Source organism: Macrosteles quadrilineatus, unplaced genomic scaffold (assembly GCF_028750875.1).
Source record: "Macrosteles quadrilineatus isolate MER2022 unplaced genomic scaffold, UCM_ALF_1.0 Scaffold_3__2_contigs__length_128488019, whole genome shotgun sequence".
NCBI lineage: Eukaryota > Metazoa > Arthropoda > Insecta > Hemiptera > Cicadellidae > Macrosteles > Macrosteles quadrilineatus.
Genome location: NW_026542596.1, coordinates 80,771,430 through 80,794,282, shown reverse-complemented (window position 1 = coordinate 80,794,282; position 22,853 = coordinate 80,771,430). Strand labels below are relative to the sequence as shown.

The 22,853-nt window shown below is 37.8% G+C and overlaps 1 protein-coding gene across 2 annotated transcripts in view; it reads right to left on the bottom strand.

The window, feature by feature from the left end:
* Positions 1 to 22,853, bottom strand: part of LOC128989942 (phosphoinositide 3-kinase adapter protein 1-like) — a 95,814-nt gene that overhangs the window by 11,460 nt on the left and 61,501 nt on the right. The window contains exons 1-11 of one of the 2 annotated variants that reach the window (XM_054412108.1): positions 18,979 to 19,106; positions 15,016 to 15,148; positions 14,219 to 14,448; positions 11,036 to 11,223; positions 9,815 to 9,959; positions 8,872 to 9,023; positions 7,197 to 7,317; positions 6,821 to 7,011; positions 6,120 to 6,195; positions 4,391 to 4,726; positions 3,440 to 3,589 (exon numbers count right to left, since the gene is read on the bottom strand). In XM_054412108.1, the coding sequence (XP_054268083.1) occupies positions 3,440 to 3,589; positions 4,391 to 4,726; positions 6,120 to 6,195; positions 6,821 to 7,011; positions 7,197 to 7,317; positions 8,872 to 9,023; positions 9,815 to 9,959; positions 11,036 to 11,223; positions 14,219 to 14,448; positions 15,016 to 15,148; positions 18,979 to 18,997 (1,741 nt within the window). In that variant the 5' untranslated portion in view covers positions 18,998 to 19,106. Of the gene's footprint in view, positions 1 to 3,439; positions 3,590 to 4,390; positions 4,727 to 6,119; positions 6,196 to 6,820; positions 7,012 to 7,196; positions 7,318 to 8,871; positions 9,024 to 9,814; positions 9,960 to 11,035; positions 11,224 to 14,218; positions 14,449 to 15,015; positions 15,149 to 18,978; positions 19,107 to 22,853 lie in introns of those variants that run through there. The other variant, XM_054412107.1, reaches the window with a different exon arrangement.

Here is a 22,853-nt window from a genome sequence, read left to right as displayed (position 1 = left end):
GAAGATTTACCACAGGTTCTAACTAAAGAAGAGTATGAAATATTCATTTCTTTAGGTTTCTTTTCGGTTCGTAGGACAGAAAGGTTCTGGGGTGGAAACTGGACAGATATGGTGATTGAGCAGGAGCTCATGCGTTCTTTGAAAGTATCAGGTGGACTTATCCATGGAAGAGGCGTCACTGACAGTAACTTGGCAAAATTTGTCCTAGCACGTCCAGCCTGTTCTGTTGTCACGAATGCTTTTGAAAAATTGTGTCATATAAACTCTGGAACTACAGAACAACATGTTGAGCTACGAGATGCTCGGCAATCAAGAGATGATAACGATTTATACAAACTACTTTGTTGGCTAAAGTCACATTCGCCTTTCAGTGTTGACATAAATGGAGGTTTGATTTCTTTGTCAACTGGAACAGTTGCTGACGCCAAAATAAACCCGGAAACCGCCACAGAAACAGGACTTCTTGCAATGAGTCAAATGACTGGCCATACTTTTTTTAAACTAAAAAGAAAAAGTAAAGTTACTCCACTTGCTGCTGTTTATGCCACGATCAAAGTAAGAGGTCACGATGTTATAGAAGTGAATCCGAATCAACTGTTCCTCAGAATATCGTGTATTTTAAAATCACCATCTGATTATGAAGAGTACATGGCCTTTGAATTGGCTCCGAGGCCACCTTCTCTCTTTAACGGAGCAGCGATGAGAAAAACAGCCAAGTCAGCACTTTGTGATATTATAGAGATGAGCACACCTACCTTTAATAGTTGGCCTCAAGACTGTGTTTATGTATTGGACGGAGGACATTTGCTTCATCATGTTGTTTGGCCCAAGCCTGCCACATATGGGCAAATAATTTCAGTATATGTTGAATTTATTCGCACCCATTACGGTTCAAATGTAACAATAGTTTTTGATGGCTATGAGGGACCAGCGACCACAAAGTATCAAGAACAAGATAGAAGAGCTTGTCGAATTCCATCAAGAACAATACATTTCGACTCAAACATGACAGCATCAGTAACTCAGGCTGAATTTCTCGGTAATGCTGCAAATAAAATCCGACTTATAAGTGAACTAAAATCACACTTTGATCGAGCTGGCTTTTCTGTTCTACAAGCTGCAGCAGATGCTGACTTTTTGATTGCTTCAACAGCTCTTCAACAGTGTTCTGAAGGTCTGAAAACAGCTGTGGTGGGTACAGACACTGATCTTCTAGCACTTCTTGTCCATGGAGTTAAAAGTTCAGATACATTGTTCTTCATCAAACCAGAAGGCAGTAAAAAAGGTTCCTACAAAGTTTACCCAGTAACTGAAATAAGTAGTAACTTAGGCAATATGAAAGACTGTATACTGTTTGCACACGCATTTTCTGGATGCGATACAACATCCGCAACGTTTAGAAAAGGGAAAAAAGTGCCCTGGAAAGTGTTGGAAAAAAATGTGGAACTTCAAAAAATGTCAGATGTTTTTAAAGATTCAACTGCTCAGCCTGACAAGTTAACATCATGTGGAGAACAATACTTTCTTGCAATATACGGAGATACAAAGTGCAAAACATTAAATGAACTAAGGTACTTTATGTTCAATAAACTGATAGCTAGACAGAAAATTACTTCAAGCTTTGATTTGTCAGTTTTACCGCCTACTTCGGATGCCGCACGCACGCGGATACACACTTTGCGGGTTTACTATCAAGTGCAGAAATGGCTTGGGAAGGATCTGGATCCATGTTCATGGGGTTGGCTTGAAAAAGACGGCGTTCTTGTACCTCAATCTATGACTTTGCCACCGGCACCTGATATACTCTTGAATTTCGTTACATGTGATTGCAAGAAAGAGTGTGCCCGATCGTGTGATTGCATAAGGTCAGGATTAGCTTGTTCGGCAATGTGTGCTCATTGCCAAGGTAGAGACTGCAACAACACACTGAAGACAATTGATTTAGAGGAAGAAGACGTTGATAGTTAGTAATGTTCAGTTTTATAGTAGCTATAAAACACACTGTTCAATACAATTGCTTAACCTACTGTTGTGCATATGTAACTCTTAAAAAATTTGGTTTCATATTAAGGGTGGTTAATCCAATATTTTGTACAAATATTATTTTTGGTTAGTAATCTTTTCTGATTTTACTTAAAAATGTAATAGTAAAACTTTTTAATATTACTGTATCCTGTATGTTATTTATTGAATACCATGCTTATGTTATGTTTTTACACCATTGTCCACGTTTATTCCGGAGTTTATTTATACTATTCCCAGCCAAATATACATTTTAAGGGAAAAAATTGAGTGTAGTGTTGACGAAAAGCATTGATAAAGTAAATCTAGGAAAGTGCAACTTTGTATGAAAATACCCCGCCGCAGCAAACCTGCAGACTAAGTGAATTTCCATTTGCCCGATTGGATTTTTTATTAAATATATTGAAATAACATTATGCCTAACAAGTACCTAGGCTTGCTGCTACAGGGAGTGTAATGAAGTGTGTTTGTAATAAAATATCAATAGCTTATTATAAATTAAGTTTATTTTCCAAGTTTGATCAAAATATATCCGTAAACAAGCAAACTACAACAGCTTACTCTCCTTAAGAATAACATGGGAATTTTTAATTTTTTTAAATTTTCTTCCTAACCAATAACCTTACAAAAACACTTCATTATACTAAAATATTTGATCATTTAAGCTTTTTTAAATGGTTCAGAAAGAAATTAGAAATTTTTGTGTTTTGAGGATCAAAAATGATAAAAATCCATTTTTACCCCATAAAACCCAATTTTTTCCTCATAAAACCCCCCGTAAACACCCGTTCCCATGGTCTGATTATGCTGATTTCGCAACTCATTTACGTTTATCCCACCTTTCACCTTCAAGCCAAATTTTATCAAAATCGGACCAAAATTACTCAAGTTATCACCTTCAATGTGCGTTTAAATAAGTTGCGCCCCCTCCCCCCCTTTTTCTTTATACCGGAAGAAGCAAACAGGGGACGGGCGGGGACTTTTAGGGTGTGATTTTACATACCATAACGGACATCTGTGCAAAAAATTAGCTTTATATCTCGCATTTCCGGGTAAAAACCTAGATTGACTGGGCTATTATATGAATACACAATTGAGCAATGATTGTGTTTCAGTTATTTTTGCGCAACTGAGTTTGTTTTCTGTGACTTGACATCTGATGCCTGGCTATAGCATAAATGTGCCTGTGTGGTGATTAATTGTTACTCTTTATGCTTGAAAATATTTGAAAAGTGTTTTCTCCATAGTAAATTAAATCATTATAAGTAGGTATATACAAGTAAGTTACTACCTCCTAATATAATTTTTTTTACCATCCTCTTTCTGTGGCTAATTTTTGCTGTCCGATCAGTTGCATTCCCGACTGATTCGACTTAACGAGGTTGTAGTGTATGTAATAGATTGATTGGTAACGTACTTTCACAGGAGATAGTGTCATCAGGACTGTGGAAGTAGGCAGCAGTTGAAGGAGTCTCGTGGGTCCCAGAGCAATTGTAATACTCATGGTGAGGCAGGTTGAGGGTCATCTTCCGCCTAAGCTGGTTGGCCGAACCAACGGTACTGTTGTCTATACAAAGAGATATCATGTGATTACTATACCAAAGTTTTGGTACACGATTCTACTCAAAGATCCTTACAGGCAGAGTTGTGGTGGAAAGAACTGAACTAATATTAGGAAAAATACTAATAGTAGAAAAGACAGATCTGATGTCAATACCAAAAATAAAAATACCAGCTAATTCACTTATACAGTCGAACCTTGGTAAAATGAATTCCTCGATAAGACAATTTTTTTTAATCCCCTTAAAAACTTTCATTAAGGTCAATGCTAAATCACCTCTATACAACGTAGTAATTAGGTTAAAATATACAACGTAGTAATTAGGTTAAAAACCTCCACAAGACGAATTCGTTTGTGGCATGTGCTAGGACTGATTAACCTCACAACGAATAGTCTTAGCACAAAACCCCTAAAAGACGAATGCAACCTGTATAAGACGAATATGTCATGATCTTAACCTCCATAGTATGTAGTTTTCAAAATAAACAGAATCTTGTCTCAACATTAAACCCATACCCATCCCTCTTCCTTCCTCAGTCATTGTTTGGAATGTTGGCACAGCGAGGAGAAACCTCTATAAGACGAATAACGTCAATAAAAAAATAAAACAACAATAAAACAAACCTCTTTATTAAGAATAACTCGCTAATACAAATTCTTCCCCTATCCCTTGAAGTTCGTCATATAGAGGTTCGACTATACTTTTTTGTCCATTGAGGATATATTTTAGTTTGATTCTAAGACTGACTTCAAAAAACTAAATATTTTCTTTAAAGCAGTGTAGCTACATTCAAAGGAGATACTCACTTGGGGACTGCATATCCATGTATCCCCCAGGAGGAAGAACATCGAGAGGTGAAGACGGTGTAGGAGGGGTGGGGGGATTGTAGGGGATGGCATGACCTGGCACCTGGTAGTTGTCCATGGGAGAGTGTACCGGGATAGGGAACGACGGTACGTTGTAGTCAAAATTGTCTACCGACACAGGAGACGGAGGGATCTGATAGGAATCTACGTTGGTGTACTGATGTTGCATGGGGTGGGTGGAGGGGGGAGGGGAGTGTAGGACAGGGCGTGCCGCAGGTGGGACGGAGTACGTGTTGTTTAGTGGTCGAGGGAGAAGGTAGTTAGTACAGTTGAAATCTGGAAACAAAATAAAATAGTTTAGCCAAAATAGTAACAGGAGTAGCTAATACTTTTCAATTTGGATTCAAACACTTGAACAAAAATAATTATACATAAAGAAAACTTCAATTGTGGAGAAATATACACAAATAACCCATAGTCTTTAACAACTTCTGATCTGACAACTAGTCCATGTGATATTTTACCAAATAATGTTTGGATTATAATGATCATGGTTGGATGAAGGTCATTGAGGGGTACTTTTAAATAAAACACTATAATTTTACTTTGTGTTTCTTTTCTTAGAGCAATGTTTGAGTTGTTATGTTTCCTTTTAGCTAATTTACAGAATAGAGAATACAAAATAAATATTGTTTATAGTAAAGAAGAAGGAACAAATGTGAAGAAGTTTAAGACACACAGAAGTTAACAACACATTAAGCTTGATATGTTAACCTTTCAAAGCAGAAAGGAGGTTCTTCAGAAATGAGTAGTAGAAGGATTCTACTACGTTCCGAAGAAGCCTTCTTGGAGGGTTAAAATATAGTATCTACATGTTTGATATTTTTTTTAAATTTCATGCACACTATCAGACTACAGTATCTGGAAACCTTTTCCTTAAGAGGTATCTATTATATTATCAAAGTGATACAATCAAATTTAATTTAAATGGTTAAGGCCATTAACCAAATAAAATTATTGGCATTATACACATGAAAATGAAGCTCAGAGTGTGTAGATTTGCCGAAAAGTATTGGCATGAACGAATTCTCTTAAGGCTCTGCCCCACAGGCCAATTTCCAAACGGCTACACCTTACGATTTAGGTGTAAATGTTATTCGACTAATTTATCGAAAACAGCTGGTCAATGAAATTGACAGTAGTTTGTTTATTTACTCTTTTGTTTACGTATATTATTATTTACTTTTTTATGTTCAAAGGAGTGTGGTAAATGAACACTGATGCTATTTCTAGCTGTTTGATACAAGTGAGTGCTTTAAGATGTTTGAAAGACGATGCATATGAGATTAAAAAACATGTCTGTTGGTCTTCCAAGAGGTAGTCCGATCTTTAACAGGACGTCGTGAAAGAGAGCGGCGAGTTCAGGTACAACCACGTCAACCACCTCAGGACGTAAGGTATGAAGGTCCCACTGATTTTAACATTACTTCTGATGGGAATTTCTTGAACTTGGATCCTTTAAATGAAATACAAAGTCAAAATTAATTAAACTAATTTAATTGTGGCTTCTGAATTGTACACCCGTGGATTTGCGGGTAGAACCTCTTGTATGCATCTATTCCTTCTTCCTAGATAATAATACTCATAAAAAATGTTCTAGATACTTCTGTTGTGTACTATCTTGGACTTAACTACCAGATCTAAAAGTGAAAGATTGGTAAATACTTACTCATGACCAAGTCGTTTGCTTGCTTCTCTGAAACGCCTTTGAGGTAGCTGTACATGTTGGATAGTTCTGTCATTTGCTGGCCACACCAACAGCACAAAACGGAAAGAAAAGGAAAAAAAATTACATTAGAGCAAATCTTTCTGGTAAAATAGTTTAAACTTAAATGATGATAACAAGATGCACTTTCTTTGGGCATTCATAATATATCCTATCTTCTAATTATTTATTATTTTGCTAACCAATAACTAATCCCTTTTCCAATTATTACAAGTGTAAACTTTTCGTGAAGTGATTTTTGCAAATTTTCAATATCTAGTAATGGCACTGGGTAAAAGTTAAATTCACTTATATTACTTCAGTGCTAATATTTCAAGTTGGTGACATACTTTTCAATGTTAAACTACGAAAATATTCTCATCCTTGTTCTAACGTATTGAAAACACTAGTGCCTATAGGTCATGAACTAATGTTGACCCCCCAGCCCGAACAATCCTGATATATGATGATCATACTTAGATATTCACCATATACCACTTGACCTCTGCATACCAGTGGATCTTGGACCGGAGGTTGGAAAAATCCTGTTTAAGTGGAATGTTATATATAGCAAGAAAAGTTACCAAATCTCAAATAAACCAGACTTTACTTCAAAATAATTTTAAATATCTGCACTAATCTTAGTTACTGTACGGGGCTATTACCAGGAAACCCTTAAGAGTGTTTGCCAGCCGAGCGTGCCCCGCTCTCTCTGCCAGGTCCGCCGCAGTCAGCTGACAAGAGTTGCGGATCTGACTGGCCTGCTCACCCCCCGGACACTCCAGCAACTGCCACGTCAACTTCTCCAGTCCGAACTTGGCCGCAAAGTGGAGCAGAGTGGGAAACTCCTCACAACCTGTGTACATGATGCAAATTTATCTACACCTCTGGCTTGTTTATGAAAAACATAAAAAATAACTAACTGGGAAATAAAAAATTGGCTTAGGACTTAAAATATTACTTTTAATTCAGATAGAGTAACGACAAAACAGTGTGAATGAAATCATAAATCCTCAATACAGAGATACATTTTCCACTTACTTGAATGATATCTCAATCCTGCAGATCGCAAGAGATTGAAGTGTGGAGGCAAGTTCTGTTGAAACGCAGCGGCTAGGAAAACATCTAACTGCTCTCTATCTCCTGGACTCAGACCTAGAGTCTGAAATTATACGAGTTCGTAAATAAATTAATACACATGTGAATTCAGATACAGTATGTATTTGAGTAAATAGTGCTGATGAAATAATTTGAGTTGTGAAAAATCTTAAATGTTTGCTGTTCTTCCGAAACAACAACCCTATGCTCACACAAATAACAGTAGGGCCTACCTATTTCTAAAACATCCTTGTAAATTCGAAAATGACGCTGCGTAAGCACTCTCTGTGGAGTGGCGACTGGCAATAGGGAAGTGCGCAGTTGTTAATTAGATTCTGTTGGATGATACATGTGGTGGTCTCTCCTAATTTTTCCATTTTTTTGTGCTTTCAAAACCAAAAAATTCTTAGCTGAAATCGCTTTATTTAGTTACAAAACCTGATATCACCACTCGGCCATTAACATAAAAGTAGGTTACTCTTTTGTAAATCTTGATAACTGTTTCAACACAGATGAGATTAAAATATTACTTTTAATTCAGATAGAGTAACGACAAAACAGTGTGAATGAAATCATAAATCCTCAATACAGATTTAAAAAAAGTATTTAAAAAAAGCATTAAAGTTCCATAGAGAACAAAAGAAAACTGAAGAAAACAAATTATTAAATGAAAATTTAAAATATTTTTCACTACAAAGGCAAAATGTAATTCTACGAAATGCTGACCCTAAATCAAAACATGGCAGCTGGTTATCCTGTGTACCATTGAAGAAATTAAATTTAGACATGTCACCCCAAGAATTTAGGGATTCCCTGGCACTGAGATATGGTCGGACACCGATCCATTTACCAACCAAATGTGATGGCTGTGGGAAAGAATTTAATACAGACCATGCCCTTACATGTCCTGTAGGTGGCCTAATTATCAAACGACACAATGAAATTAGAGATGCTTTAGGAAACATTATGGAACAGGCATGGGGGAATTGTATCAAAGAACCCCTTATAGCAGAGAATAGAAATGCAAACGGGCCTGCAATTAAAGCTGACTTGGCATGTAGAGGGGTATGGGAGACACAGAGGGAAGCATTATTTGATATCCGTGTCGTAGACACCGATGCTCCCTCATATGCTTCCAAACCTCATGACAATGTCATACAAAATGCAGAAGAAGAAAAGAAAAGAAAGTATATTTCAGCCTGTGAGAGCCGGAATGCCTCTTTTACTCCTTTGATAACATCAGTCTGCGGAATCCTAGGCAAAGACTTTCAAGCACTAATAAGAGCACTAGCTGAGAGATTGTCAGAAAAATGGGTTAAGCCTTACAGCCTGGTAGTTAATTGGATCAGAACGAGACTGACTTGCTCAATTTTAAGGGCAACAAGTATGTGCCTGAGAAGATCTCGAAAAAAATGGAGATCTGCTCGAGAATTCGAAGATGGAGCAGGCATCCAACATATTTATTGAAAGAATCAAAATTTTTTGTAATATCTGTATAAATTTAGATTTATTTGTCTTGTAACTATCTATATTAAATTTCTGTGTATTGGTAAAGTTTCAACACATCCAGCCACTCACATTGGACATATCTGTATGAACTCCTGTATGTGTGTCTCACCTGACATATGAACTGAAGAGGGTTGTCAGAAGAGCGCAGTAGTTGGTCCAGCTCTCTCATGCGGCTCTCGCACTTGACCAGCCTGTGACCAATGGACTTGCCGTTCTTCTCTACAGCGACCGTCACCAGCATGGATACTTGTAGACATGTGGCTGCAACGGAAACATGCGTCACATTGGGTAGCAGTAATGCTTGTCTTCAAGTACGAAGATACCTATGTTATTTCCTGTAAATGTCTACGCCAGTGGAATTTTGAAAGAATGTATTACAAGCACTTTTAAACGGAAGTGGTTCAAACTCCTCCAATTATTTATTGAAATGCTGAAAATTTAGTGTGTCTTTTTCTTACCAAAGTCGGAAACACTTACCACTACACTAGCAACACACAAACCATCCTCACCTGATCTGACCTGTACATTGTTATTTTGGTCCTGAAAAGGATCAGAACTGGTTGACATTTAAAATTGGTCCATCAGTCAATGACAAATCTGTATTGAATATCCTCTGTCTTAGGTACACACAGATAAAAAGGAGAACTGCTTTTGGTGAATACAATAACATTTGCTAGGATGACTATGTAGGAATGTGGGATATAATAAAATGAGAATTATATTTCCAAGCTAAGTGACAATAAAAAATACTATAGACTAGTACTTACTATTTTGGCTATTTAGTACTTTCTATCAAACAGATTATCGTTTTAGGGCCATTCTTATTTCGAAAAAGAACAGGAGTTGCAAATAAACTGTTTTGCTCACAAGCATAAAAATTTTAATGTCATAGATAAACACTAAAGCAAACAAAAAATATTTGAGAAAATAGAAATGTCCCTTTTACCTCATGAAATCGCTACGATTTGATTCTTGTACTTGGTAGACAAAAACATAAAGTTAATAATTAACATCTAAAAGTAATTTTTACATACTTTAAATACAATATTTACCTGGTACTGCAAACTGAAGTGTATAAGGGTTCCGCTTCTTAAAAGATGTAATTTCAATTTTCTGTCCATTCTTATCTATGGTTATCTGCACATTATCATTTGGTTCCAAAGGATCCACCAATAGGACGAGAAGTTTATTTTGGCCCTGTATAGATGAAAGTATATAAGAGTACATTTATTTATAAAATAATAACTTTAAAAACATGCTTAGTAACACTATTATAAAAATATGCACTATAAACATTAAAAAATAAATGAAAAGGTGTAACTTCTTGATGAAATTCATGTAAAAAAATTACCTATGAACGTTTTTTTAAGTAGCCGTTTCAGTACAGTTCTTAGAATTGAAAAGTTTCTCATAACAGCATTGTTTACTTTCATAACAGCATAGTTTATTATTAACAACACAAGTAACAGACCAATGAGGTTCAAGGATAGAGAAGAAGTAAAATTGTAATGATTCAAATTTCAACTAATTAGCTGTTCAGGACAATTTAATTTTTGAGTGACCACCAGTGCAATTAGTGTTTGGTACAATGTTTTGTTGTTTCATCACTGTCAGTGGCAATAAGAGGTTATATACACGAAAACATAACCTCTCTTACTGATTTTTAGTAATTAAACACTGTTGTAGGTAAAGTAGTGTAAATAGAGTTAACGATACTCGTAGAAGTTTTTAAGGTACAAGCCTTTAACACTAGATTTATGCAATCGTTGCATAAACTACTATTTATCAACAAACATACAATTCATTGACATTGTTTCCTGGTTTAGAATATATAAATACTACATGGTTTTCCGAGTGATTTTTCTTTTTGTGATTTTCTAGCTGTTATGTTTTATAATGTTATATAACTTTATGTCATATCTCGTTATGTATTAGACTGTACTTCCTCACCTGAGGACGGGATCACATTCCAAATCTCAAAACGTTGTAAAAATATATAAACATGGCGGAAAATGTATGCAATATTCCCTTAAATAACATTAACATCACAAAAAATTAACTTAAAAAAAAACATTGAAATATGTAAAAAATATTACTTGTGAATTAATATTGCATTACACACACACAAAAACTGATCTTGTCACTCACAGGGTGAAAAGCCTCTAGTAAATATATATTTAACAAATAAAGGTCATTGAGCATAACATTGTATTATCATTCCACACTACCTATACTGATTACTCTAGCAACTGATTATTCTAGCAATAACTGACCACTTTAATCTTCTTGGGCAGTACAGAGAAGTGAGCCTTGTTCTCATCCTTGTGTATCTGGCTGATAGCTTGCTGAAGCTGGAAGGATCTGCTGAGGATGTCCATCGCAGTGCCGAGGAAGTCTCCGACAAACATCGGGTCCTGGTCCTTGACTACCTGCCGCTGCCATTGGTTGTAACACAGCAGGGCTGCAAAGACCACAAAACACCACTTGCTATTGTTATAATATAGATTAGCTCTTTGGAATATATTTATTGTAACATTCATAAAGCAACAAATATTTCGACAATCAATGAAATTTGGTATCAAAAAAGACTTGAGAGGTTTTCTCAGGTTGTATAAAGATTTCTGTGGATCAGTACTAGCCATGTAAATACCAGACAAATCTAATATATAAAATTCTCGTGTCACAGTGTTTGTCTGCAAACTCCTCCGGAACGACTTCACCGATCGTTATGAAATTTGGTGTGTAAATTCTGTAGGTATGCGAATCGGACGTAAACTATTTCCCGTTTCGAAATTCTTAAAAGGGCTCCGCCCCAGTGGCTCTGGAGTTTCCCATGTTAACCTTATGAGAAATGGAATTAATGAATCTTAACAGCTGTTTCAATTAAACAAGTTGGTTCTGTTCTATGATGTTCAATAGCATTAAAGTTACAAGGATTACCAACAGGGTGCAGCACTATTATTTCTTTTACATTTATGACAACAGCTAATTTGCAACCAAAACAAACAACATTGTGAGTGAGCGTAGCGAACGAACTTCAACCTGGAGGCGAGTTAGCGTAGCGAACGAGCTAACCTGAAGGCAAGTGAGCGCAGCGAACGAGCTCCAACCTAAAGGTGAGTGAGCGTAGCGAACGAGCTCCAACCCAAAGGTGAGTGAGCGTAGCGAACGAACTTCAACCTGGAGGCGAGTTAGCGTAGCGAACGAGCTAACCTGAAGGCAAGTGAGCGCAGCGAACGAGCTCCAACCTAAAGGTGAGTGAGCGTAGCGAACGAGCTCCAACCCAAAGGTGAGTGAGCGTAGCGAACAAACTTCAACCAGGACGTGATTGAGCGATGCGAACGAGATCATCTTGAAAATTAAACGTAACGGTACTTTCTTTCCATCGGTCTGTCTTAGGGGAAACCTATAACTTAGGCGATACAAAGTTCGCCGGGTCAGCTAGTCCTTATATATAATTCTGTAAGACAAAATTTTTCCCAGAAAATTGTGGACGTCTGGTAGGTCGCAGAAAAGTGGGAGGGGTCTTAAATTAAAGGTCTTGACCCCAAGGACTCGGGAAAAATAGCAGAATTCCCATAAAGTTGCCATAAAACGGGATATAACGTAAAATGTTCTCCATAAGAAAAGCATTAGAAGCCATTTACTGCTGATTTTTGTTTACTTCAATACAGCTGATCGTGATTTATCATCAAGCCAGTATAAGCAATGATAACATTAATTTGGATGACTTATTTGCCAGTCAATTCTGCAATGTACTATATAAAACCAGGGATAACATTACCTGTAAGAATTAATACTTTTTAGTTACGTTATGGAATGGGGAAATAAATAATTTTACTGTGAATCTTTTCAAATTTGTGTATTTTTAACGTTTGTTTAACATTAAATAACCACATTGACTAAATTATTAACGATTCAAGATTAAATGGAAAACTTCTGCTTTGTTTTTATTTCAAACCATGTTCTAGATTTATTCTACACTTTCTTTCTTTTAAATTTGAGACTTATTGTAGTGTTTAATCAATACTTTGTATGAAGTGGAGGCTTTAGAAAATAACCTGGAAATAAAGATGGAATAGGTTCGTACAGGAAATATATATTTGTAAATTAAGTAAGTACTATGACAAGTTCGAATGGGAGGAAAAACAATATGCTTGGAGATTTTAAACAAGTACTGTCTGTTTCTCGCAAAAGAGTTAAGAATCAGCCATTGATTAGGTCTAATTTGATAGAATATGTAACGTCAATCGCACCTTTAAGAGAAATACCACCACATGAACTTTCACTAATTGTAGTTTTTTAATGTTGATCAGAAGAAATCTAGGGTTAAGTTTGGTCAATGGGATGCCTTTACTTTACACTAATAAACCTTAACAAAAGAGGTATAAACTTAGAATTATAAACACGTTTATTATTCAACACCTTTATTTGCCTTTTCTTATATGACGAAGACAATTTCCAAAGTTCCAATCAGGGAAGTCTTTTTTATCACAACCAACCACAAGACCAAAGCTACCTTAATAAACCATCAGTATTTATTAAAAAACAATTATATGTTTGTTGCCTTTATCAGAGTTAAAAGCTATGTAGTTATTCAAAAGTTTTATTGAAAATAACATCATCAAAGGCAAACAAAGACAAACAACAAACTCTTTTTCACACAAAAGATATGGCGTACAGGGATATATATTCTGAAACAGCGATAATATATTTCTTAGTTTGTTTAAATATTGGAATAATTTGTTTTATATTATTGAGCTTTTTAGGGACTTATGTCCCTACAAGCCACTAGTATAAAATAAGTTTATATAAACTCAAAAATATTTTAATCATATTTTGAGAATTTGGAAAAAATAGGCAAGATATGTACAGTACAACTGGATTAAATTAAAATTCAGAAGGGAGGATTGAAGAGGAATACAAAACGTTAGTATAACAGAGAAAGTTTCAACCATTTGAAGGTGTAAAAATAGATCTAACTTGAAGATGTATGTTTCTAAGCTAAGAAATGGATATTGTTAAAGTTAGGATGTAAGTGTTCATCTAGTAATCAGAATGTTGGCAGTTTAATCTGGAGAAAAGTCAAAAGCTTTATGGTTCTGGACTCAGTTGTCCTTGATCACTGAACTTACATGGTCCTGGCTAAAGAACAATCTGATCTTAGTCATAGATCATCATTCATTCAATGCTCATCACCTTGAAATATGCACTCTCTTTTGTTAGCATTGTATACCCTATATAAAATTAATTTGTTGAGTCTATGTCTGTGCCAATTTTAATTAAGGTACCTAATACAAACACACAAGGGAAAGTAGTCCAAACCCATTAAATATTGTATGGATATGTCAAGAATCAAAACCATCACCCTGGCACCAAAATCCAAGACGTGTACCACTAGGCTAGCAACTCACCTAAATCTAATTTAAGAATTAAAATCTTGTGATGCAATGTACCTGCTCTATGCTGCAGAGTAATAGACTCATCAGTGACTCCGAGCAGCATACCCAGCACATGCCCTGGCTGCAGTAGAGTCCCCAGGAGTCCTGGTGACTTAGCAGCACTCAGACACTGCAGTAGTACAGGACACAGAATCACCAGCTGTAGACGAGCCTTGAACACAGAGTCATGCTGGGACGCCACAGTCACACCAGTCAGTACATCCTCCACACTCAGACATAGTACTCTGCAATCATAACAATCATCGTGAACAGTAAAATTCTGTCGATACAGGTCGTTGGCACAGTCGTAGCGAGATGAACTGGTAAATAAAGGTAGCAATGATGTGGGTACATGTCCAAGAGGTATCACTTAAATGTCTCAGTACTGTTCATTTTTGTACAGTGGCGGTTCCAAAGAGGGGGGTATACTGGTACCCCACATTTTGTCCAAAAATATAACAGAAATTTCTAGACCCAGTTCAAGACGTTAAAAATGGCTTTAGAAAACCACCGAACAGCTTTAAGAATACCAAATTTTGAGGGGGAGGACATTGTTTCTCGTGGGGGGAACTCCCCCCCTTGACAAGGTCTTAGAACCGAAACAGCCACCGTACTGAATCAACTCATTCCTTACTTTGCCTAATATGTTTCCTGCTGAGGCTTTTGAAGCTCTTGTGAAAGAGCATATTTATTTACCTATGCTGCCAATCTCTTATCGCGGCTGCTCCATCGATGGGGGTGACTAATTCAGTATATATATAAGACAACTAAATTACTAAAAACTGAGTTGTCAAATTGATCATAAAACTTACTTGAATGGAGGCCTGTTCCGTTCCTTGGCCACCTGTTGGAAGCATGTAGACAGGTAGGAGACCCAGAGTCCTGCGGCCTCACTGGCAGAGCTCGACAGGATCACAATGTCCAGCAGATCTCCACCCTTGGACCCTGCAACAACACAATGTGTAATGAAGACAAAAACATATTTTATTTTACATTTTGTGATTAATTGTCAGAGCTCCTTCATTTGATTTACTAAAATACGATTGGGTTCAGCTTAAAGAAGTACAGTTTATTACAATATTTTACAATTGGACTATTTCATTTTAATATAGTTTTTTTTATGCTGTTGGTATTCATTAAATAATTTGTGTAGAAACAAAGTAACGATTCTTAAGTGGTTTATGATATACTTCCGTACTCAAATATTATTTTGAGGATTAAAAAATTTGTTTGGGCTCAAGTAACCACTGGGAGTTATGTTTTCCACAAACAAAAGATAAATACTGTATTCATGAATTTTAAATATTAATATGTTCCTATTATTGAATTACCTCCAATTTTGGAATGAAAATGAAACATGACAGACCGTAATTAATTGAGGGTTAATCAAAATTTGTAAAGGGTGTCGGTTCAAATAACAGAATGATAACCTCTTTCTATCATTACCTAGGGTTCATTTCAAAATTTATGTAATAATAAATTGTATACAATTTGGTTGATTAAAAATAAATTGGCTGCCAAAACGTAATTACTTTTAGTATTTAACCCTACTTGTATGATACTTAAATACTTTGATACAAACCTGTTGCATCATATAGGAACTTTAAATTGTATATGCAGATGCAACTTCTAAACACATGTGAAGCTTAAACTGAGCCTAATAATTTCTGTTATCTACAACCATACAACCTAGCACAAAATGTGGCAGTTTTAGGAGAAGAAGAGCACCCCCCCCCCCCCCCCACTACCACTTGATCCTACTTGAAACAACAGCTCAACAGCTGAGGTTTTCCAAAAATTTAATCAGCTGCAACATAGAATAAGCAAAAAAGTAGTAGGGAAACCTCTCCTCATCCTCAGACCACCTAAATTTTGTGAACGAACTGTAGTGTCATGCTTAGTGTCTCTATTGTCAAGTAAGTTTGAGACAAGCGTTCAAGGAATGGAGAGAGTTGGAAGAATGACAACTATCACTCACACAACAGCTGTGATGTAAAACTTGGCCCACAGACCTGCCAGGTAATGTGAACCGCAAACATTACGATGGACATTTCATCACTTTGTCTGACAGAACCCTACCAGCACAAATATAATGACTCTACTACCCTACCATTGAAAGTATTTTGACAACACATTAAAATACTTTGGTGCAAAAGGGACTGGTACGATTTCTGGCACAACCTCAAAACACATGGGTTTGGATGGATTTCCCGAAAAGCATTTATGTACCTCCTACCTCCTCTATGCGCCTACTTAAACATGCTATAAGCGCAAACTATGAAAACAACAACCATACCATAGACATTACAATTACAAACAACAAAGATACCACAATATTCTAAGTCTTTACAAAACAAATAAACATCACATTGGATGAACCACCCTAAGGTACAAACTTTGGTCTTACTCTATCTAAACCATTTCTTAGATAGCATCATTGAATTTATACCTAAAGTCAATTATAGCATTATCCAAAAGTGGATAAAATAACTATGTCTGGTAGGCCTAAGTGTATTTACAAAACTACGCTCAACACAAGACCTCCCACCATTAAAAGTTTATTTACAAAACTACACACAACACAAGCGAACTCCTTTCATTAAAAGGTTATTTACAAAACTACACACAACACAAGCGAACTCCTAAGGTTATTTTCAAAACTCTACCCAATACCACCGAACTCCCATCATTAAAAGTTTATTTACAAAACTACACTCAACACACGCAAACTCCTATCATTAAAAGTTTATTTACAAAACTACACACAACGACAACACCGTCGAACTCCCACCATTAAAAGTTTATTTACAAAACTACACTCAACACACGCAAACTCCTATCATTAAAAGTTTATTTACAAAACTACACACAACGACAACACCGTCGAACTCCCACCATTAAAAGTTTATTTACAAAACTACACTCAACACACGCAAACTCCTATCATTAAAAGTTTATTTACAAAACTACACACAACACCGTCGAACTCCCACCATTAAAAGTTTATTTACAAAACTACCCAACACAACCAAGCTCCTATCATTAAAATTAACAAAACTGACCTCGGATCATTAACAATGTATTTACAAAATCACGCACGTTCTCCCATCATTTAAAAGTTTATTTACAAAACTACACACAACACAACCGAACTACCATGATTCAAAGTTTATTTAAAAATAATCTACACACAACTTAACCGACCTCCGATCATTAAAAATGTATTTACAAAACTATACACGACTCAACCAACCTTCCATCATTGTAAGTGTCTTTAAAATTGACTACAATAAGGGCAATTTACATTCCTGTATCACTGAATTTCACTGAGTCGTTGTTTGTCGGTTTTTATGAACCAATACTTTAAAATTATGTAAGTCACGTTATTCAATAGATGCAATAGAATCCCTAATTAAGAATCAGTATGAGAACAGAACTTATCTTCAGACAGTCACCCAGGATCTGACCCCTGACTGATAAAATGAGGGAATCTTGGTTTAGACTGGAAATCTGTCAGTTGTAGAGTTATTTATATTTTTCAGCCACAAGTAGGCCTGAATCAAATAGAGTCCACTAGTTTAGTACTGTAATAACAAATTATTATCTAAAAAGAAATATGTATTGTATAGGCTACCAAATTTTTTTAGTGGTAAATAACAAATGTATGATAAAAAATATTGTTGAGCTTCAATAGCTTTAGGCAACTTATATGAAAAAAATACAGAAATAGAACTGATAAATGATGAGTTATTCAGCAGGATATATATAATATATATATATATATATATATATATATAATATATATACAGGGTGTTTATAAAAAAACTTTACAACTTTAACATTCTCCCATTCATGATCCATGGGACATAAACGTTTCCTATTGACACCACATGAAAGGGCTGCTCAAAAAGTTTTAATCAGCTGGCAGTTCAATCAGCTGATGGCCTTACATTGTTGTTTGGTAAACAAAAACAAATAATTGAAAAGTCTCATTAGCATCGCAATGGAAGCACGAATCAAAGCGCAGTGTGTGGAGTGGTTCATTGAAACGAAATCTGATGTTGTTGTTCAACGGAGATTTCGGACAAGATATAATAGGAATCCTCCTTCAATACCCACAAGATCAGGAGAGCGTTTGATGAAATAGAACATTCAATTTTGCGTCGTGTTTCGTCAGAACTGGAATGTCGACTTGATTTTTTGCGAGCAAACAACGGGAAACACATTGAAGTTAGGTAAACTTCTTATCATGTAAATAAAACTTGAGAAAATTTCCTAAATTTTAATTTTTGTTTCATAGCTGTAAGTGAAAAAATAAAGGTTTTATGATTGTTTAAAGTTGTAAAGTTTTTTTATAAACACCCTGTATATATGTATATATATAGATAATATATAATACACCAATAACAATATTAAAATTTTGAAATATACGTAGTGAAAAATGAAGTGAAATAACAATATTCCAGACTGGAATGGTAGTGGGTCCTTTGTAGGTTCATCATACTTGGGCAAGCTGAGCACAACCATAGATTGTCTACTCATTTTATCTGTGGCTGATGGCACAACTTCAAAAGGTAGTCGTCAGGTTTTTAAAGGTGTTACATTATTATCTGTTTCTTTATCTTTAATTTATTTAACATTATTTTAGTCAAATAACTATCTAATAATGAACAATCTAATTGTTACTGACACTGACATGGAACACACATAAACGAATTTCAAATTCAACAATATGATGGGAGGTCTACTTGCTCTATCTAAATTCAACGCCTTACCATCATGCAAGCACTCCATCACAACTCAGGTGGGGTAAACTTGGCACCACATGAAGAGGTTAATGCATCCCGATGGAAATAAACACAAGCGTAAACAAACACTAACACTTCAGAGTAGACCGTACACCGTAGCGCGCTCCTCAGTCCTCACTCAACTAACCTAACCTGCTCCACAACAGCTGGGAGGAGTCATGGCGGGAGACCGGAAGTTCCGGCGACCCAGCTGATAACCACTACTAGGAACCCACCTCTCTTCTGGACCGTTATCAGCTGTTTATATTTAACAATACAGTAGTTAGCGAATCGGTCAATGTCTAGGTTTTGTTTGTCGGTATTTTTTCTCAGTGAGTCACTGCATTGTAATCGTTTCGGTTTCCTTTTGTATATTGATACGTTGATAGCATTGTTGTAATAGTTATCTTAATGTTCGATAGTTTTTTATTTGTTTGATTTATGGGCATTATTTGTAGCAATGTTTTTATTAAGTGCGGTTATCATTTATTCAATTGGTTGTGCACTTTTACAAATGCCTTTGCTAGAGAAAATTAATATATCATTGTTGTAATACAGTACCAGAGGTGATTTTTTACGTGACATTTACACGCCTAACAGTTTTTGTAGAATTTCATTGAGTTTATGTGATACAAAGGGAAGCGGAGAACCAACCACCTCTGGCCTAAATCCGTATACAGAAGTTTGGTTAGGTTAGGTTAGATTATGTATAAATATGGCCGCTGAATTTACGACCAGTGGCCGGAACCCCTACACTCGATACAACTGGTGGTATGCAGGAAAAGTCGTCTAGAAACTCGTAATACACGTACTTCTTTCTCCAGATTACTACAGATACTACAATATAACTATAGAGGGATTACTGTATTACACTGTAATCACTGACGACTGTGATGTCTAGTGACTGACTAGAGCGCTAGATTTCTCTCCTGAAAGTCTGGGGTCAAAAGGTACGCGCGCACTGCGCCGTCACGGCCGTCACGGCCGTCACCGCCTTTTTCAGGGGGGGTGCGCGCACTGCGACGGCACGGCCGGCCGTCACGGCCGTCACAGCATTTTGGACTGATGTATTTTGCAGTTGAGTTGTTTTGCTGTGAGCAGTGAGAGTGTGGGAGCTAAGGATATCGACGAAGACGTGGTGGTAGTTGGATTAATTTTAGGAGAAGAGGAAGAGGAGAGGATGAGGGAGAGGAAAGCGAGATTTTGGATACATAATATAGATAGAAAACGACTAGGTTTTGGTGAATTTCATACATTATTCCCCGATCTTGTAGAGGACGATGACAAATTTTTCCAGTACTTTAGGATGACCCATGAAAAGTTCGAATGTCTACTTCGATACCTAGAGGAGAGTCTTTCTAGACATGATACAAATTTCCGATGTCCAGTCAAACCGAAGGAACGATTAGCTGTTTGTCTAAGGCAAGTACTAAGGCAAGTACTTCGCGTCTGTGACGTCCGTGCCGTGGGGTGCGCGCACTGGGACAGCACGGACGTCACGGACGCCGCGGAATTGTCCTGAGATTCGCTCCTCGAACTTTCTGACAGACGTCGGTGGCGGCGGTGGCGTCCTCCGTGACGGCCGTGCCGTCCTAGTGCGCGCACCTCCATTACATTACATGGGAACGACTTTTGAAAATGGCCGGCCGTGACGGCCGTGACGGCGCAGTGCGCGCGGGGCTAAAACCCTAACAATTGTCATTAGCTTTTAACTATGTGACAATCAATACCATGACGTGATTGTTCGAAATCCACCTTACGCTGTAGGTACACCTATCTAGAAATAAAAATTATAAGTCATTGAAGTTCTCTATTTAAACTCATCCGAAAATATCAATTGTGCTTCCTTCTATAAGACTGTCATCACTCTATAGTCTATAGAGATCGTTTCAGCTAGAGATCATTCAGCAGGCCTTAGGGAAGCATGCTGGACGCGTTTCCACGAAGTCAACATAGTGTCCATAACGCAACGTGGAGGAATGGGCGGATCAAATCCGTGACGAAATCGTTCTCACGTCTGTAATCTTGGCTGAGACCGACTACTGACTACTGACTACATCAGTAGCGGCACTAATGAGTCAATAATAGCCGCTTGTTCCGGAGTCAGTTGAAACAAACAGAGATAGCGTGAGACCGAGATGTAAAGACACTTTCATGCTCGACTCACTCTGAGGTTTGGGGACGTTTGATTTGGTGATGATTGATTCTAAGAATCCCACTGAAGTGGATAGTTACTGCTTGGATATGTCAATCATGTGTGCATAATAATGTCTAGTCAATGATACAACATATGTTAGTGTTATTGCATAGAGGTGAAATAACATGAAGTACCATGAGGACTTCGAGGGGGGGCCAAAAGCCTTGGCGCAGTGTTAAATAACGCCTCCTTGCGGTTAATGGGTGAATACTGATGCAATTAAGGATCAGTGTGTTTAAAAAAGTATCAGACAAGTAAAATGCTCATATATCATTTATCCAATTGGACCTTTTTGATATTCTGTTATTTAAAACACTTGGCCATTGAAAATACCTAATAGCGCACTTACTGTATTTCTTAACACTCTCCCTATCCCCTACCTAGCCTAGAGCTAGGGTAGGGGCCCTACCGTAGCAGCTGGTAGGGCCCCTACCCTAGCAGCAAACCGCAGGGGGCTCACGCTTGCGTGGGTTCGTGGCCTGGGCGACCACGCGGACCCTAGCTCTCCCAGAGGGGAGGTAACTGCCCGGTGTCAGACCCGGCACTTCAGGTAGACCACAGTTATGGACGACTGGTAAGCGCCAGCCCCTTAGGGGGAGCCTCCAGTGACATTCCCTCCATTCAGGGTGGGGGGGGTGTTTAGCTCTCAGTGACGCCGTTAATTCCGCCTCTCCTCAACTACCTGTAACTGTGGTTGTGACTGAGTCCTACCTGTTGTGTTCGACTGACATTTTGTGAGGCATATCCTCGACTTTGGAAGTAGCCTCGTCCTGGGAGGTGAAATACCTAGCCCCCAGAGGGGAGGTAAATGCTCCGTGTTGGTATCGGCATTTCAAGTTGGCCACAGACATGGTCGACTGGGCATCGGGTCCCAGTGACATTCCTTTATCCAGGATGGAGGGGTGTTTAGCTCTAGGAGAGATGGAAGTACATCATAATCTCTAACCTACCTGTGTCTGTGGTACTTTGGGCTTCGGCCTGCTTGTGGTGTGCGACCAGCATTCAGTGGGCAAATCCTCGACTTTGGAAGTAACCTTTCCTGGAGGTGAAAACGGGCAAGTACCCGCAGCTCACGGGGACACTCAAGGGCAACGTAACTTTCCGCAGTGTGAGGGCAACGGTTTGTAGGTACTTATGCAAGCCTATCCCTGTCTCTGAGCACGGACGGTATGGTTATCTTGAGTGTGGGGGGTTCTTCCCGGAACCTCAATTGAGTCAAGGGTGTCGCCACCTCTGGTGGATAGGTTCATCCGGGTGGGTCCCACTTCTATACCTGCCTCCTTTTGGGAAACCCTGATGGCCTGGCAGTGATGTTGGGTCTGACGGGCAAACGAAGTAGATCGGGTGCTGGGTCCGAGCCCGCCAGGGGTATCTGGGGATCTATCGCTCTGGATATCTCTGGTTCCCAGCAATGGGTCAGGCCTCGATCGGGCAGCGGTGTAAATGGGAGGTTGGGGTTCCCCCCGTCAGCGTGCTGATGGTCCCCTTCCTCCTGGCTATTGATGGCGGGCTCTGCCTGTCAGGGATGAGATAGGTCCCGAGTGTTGCTTGCACTAAATGCGTCGGGGCGCTCTACTATGGACCTCTAGGTTCCGACCTAGTGGAACCCAGGTGGAGTGACGCTTAAACAAGCAGCCGGAATCCCTGGTTAGGATTGAGGGGCAAC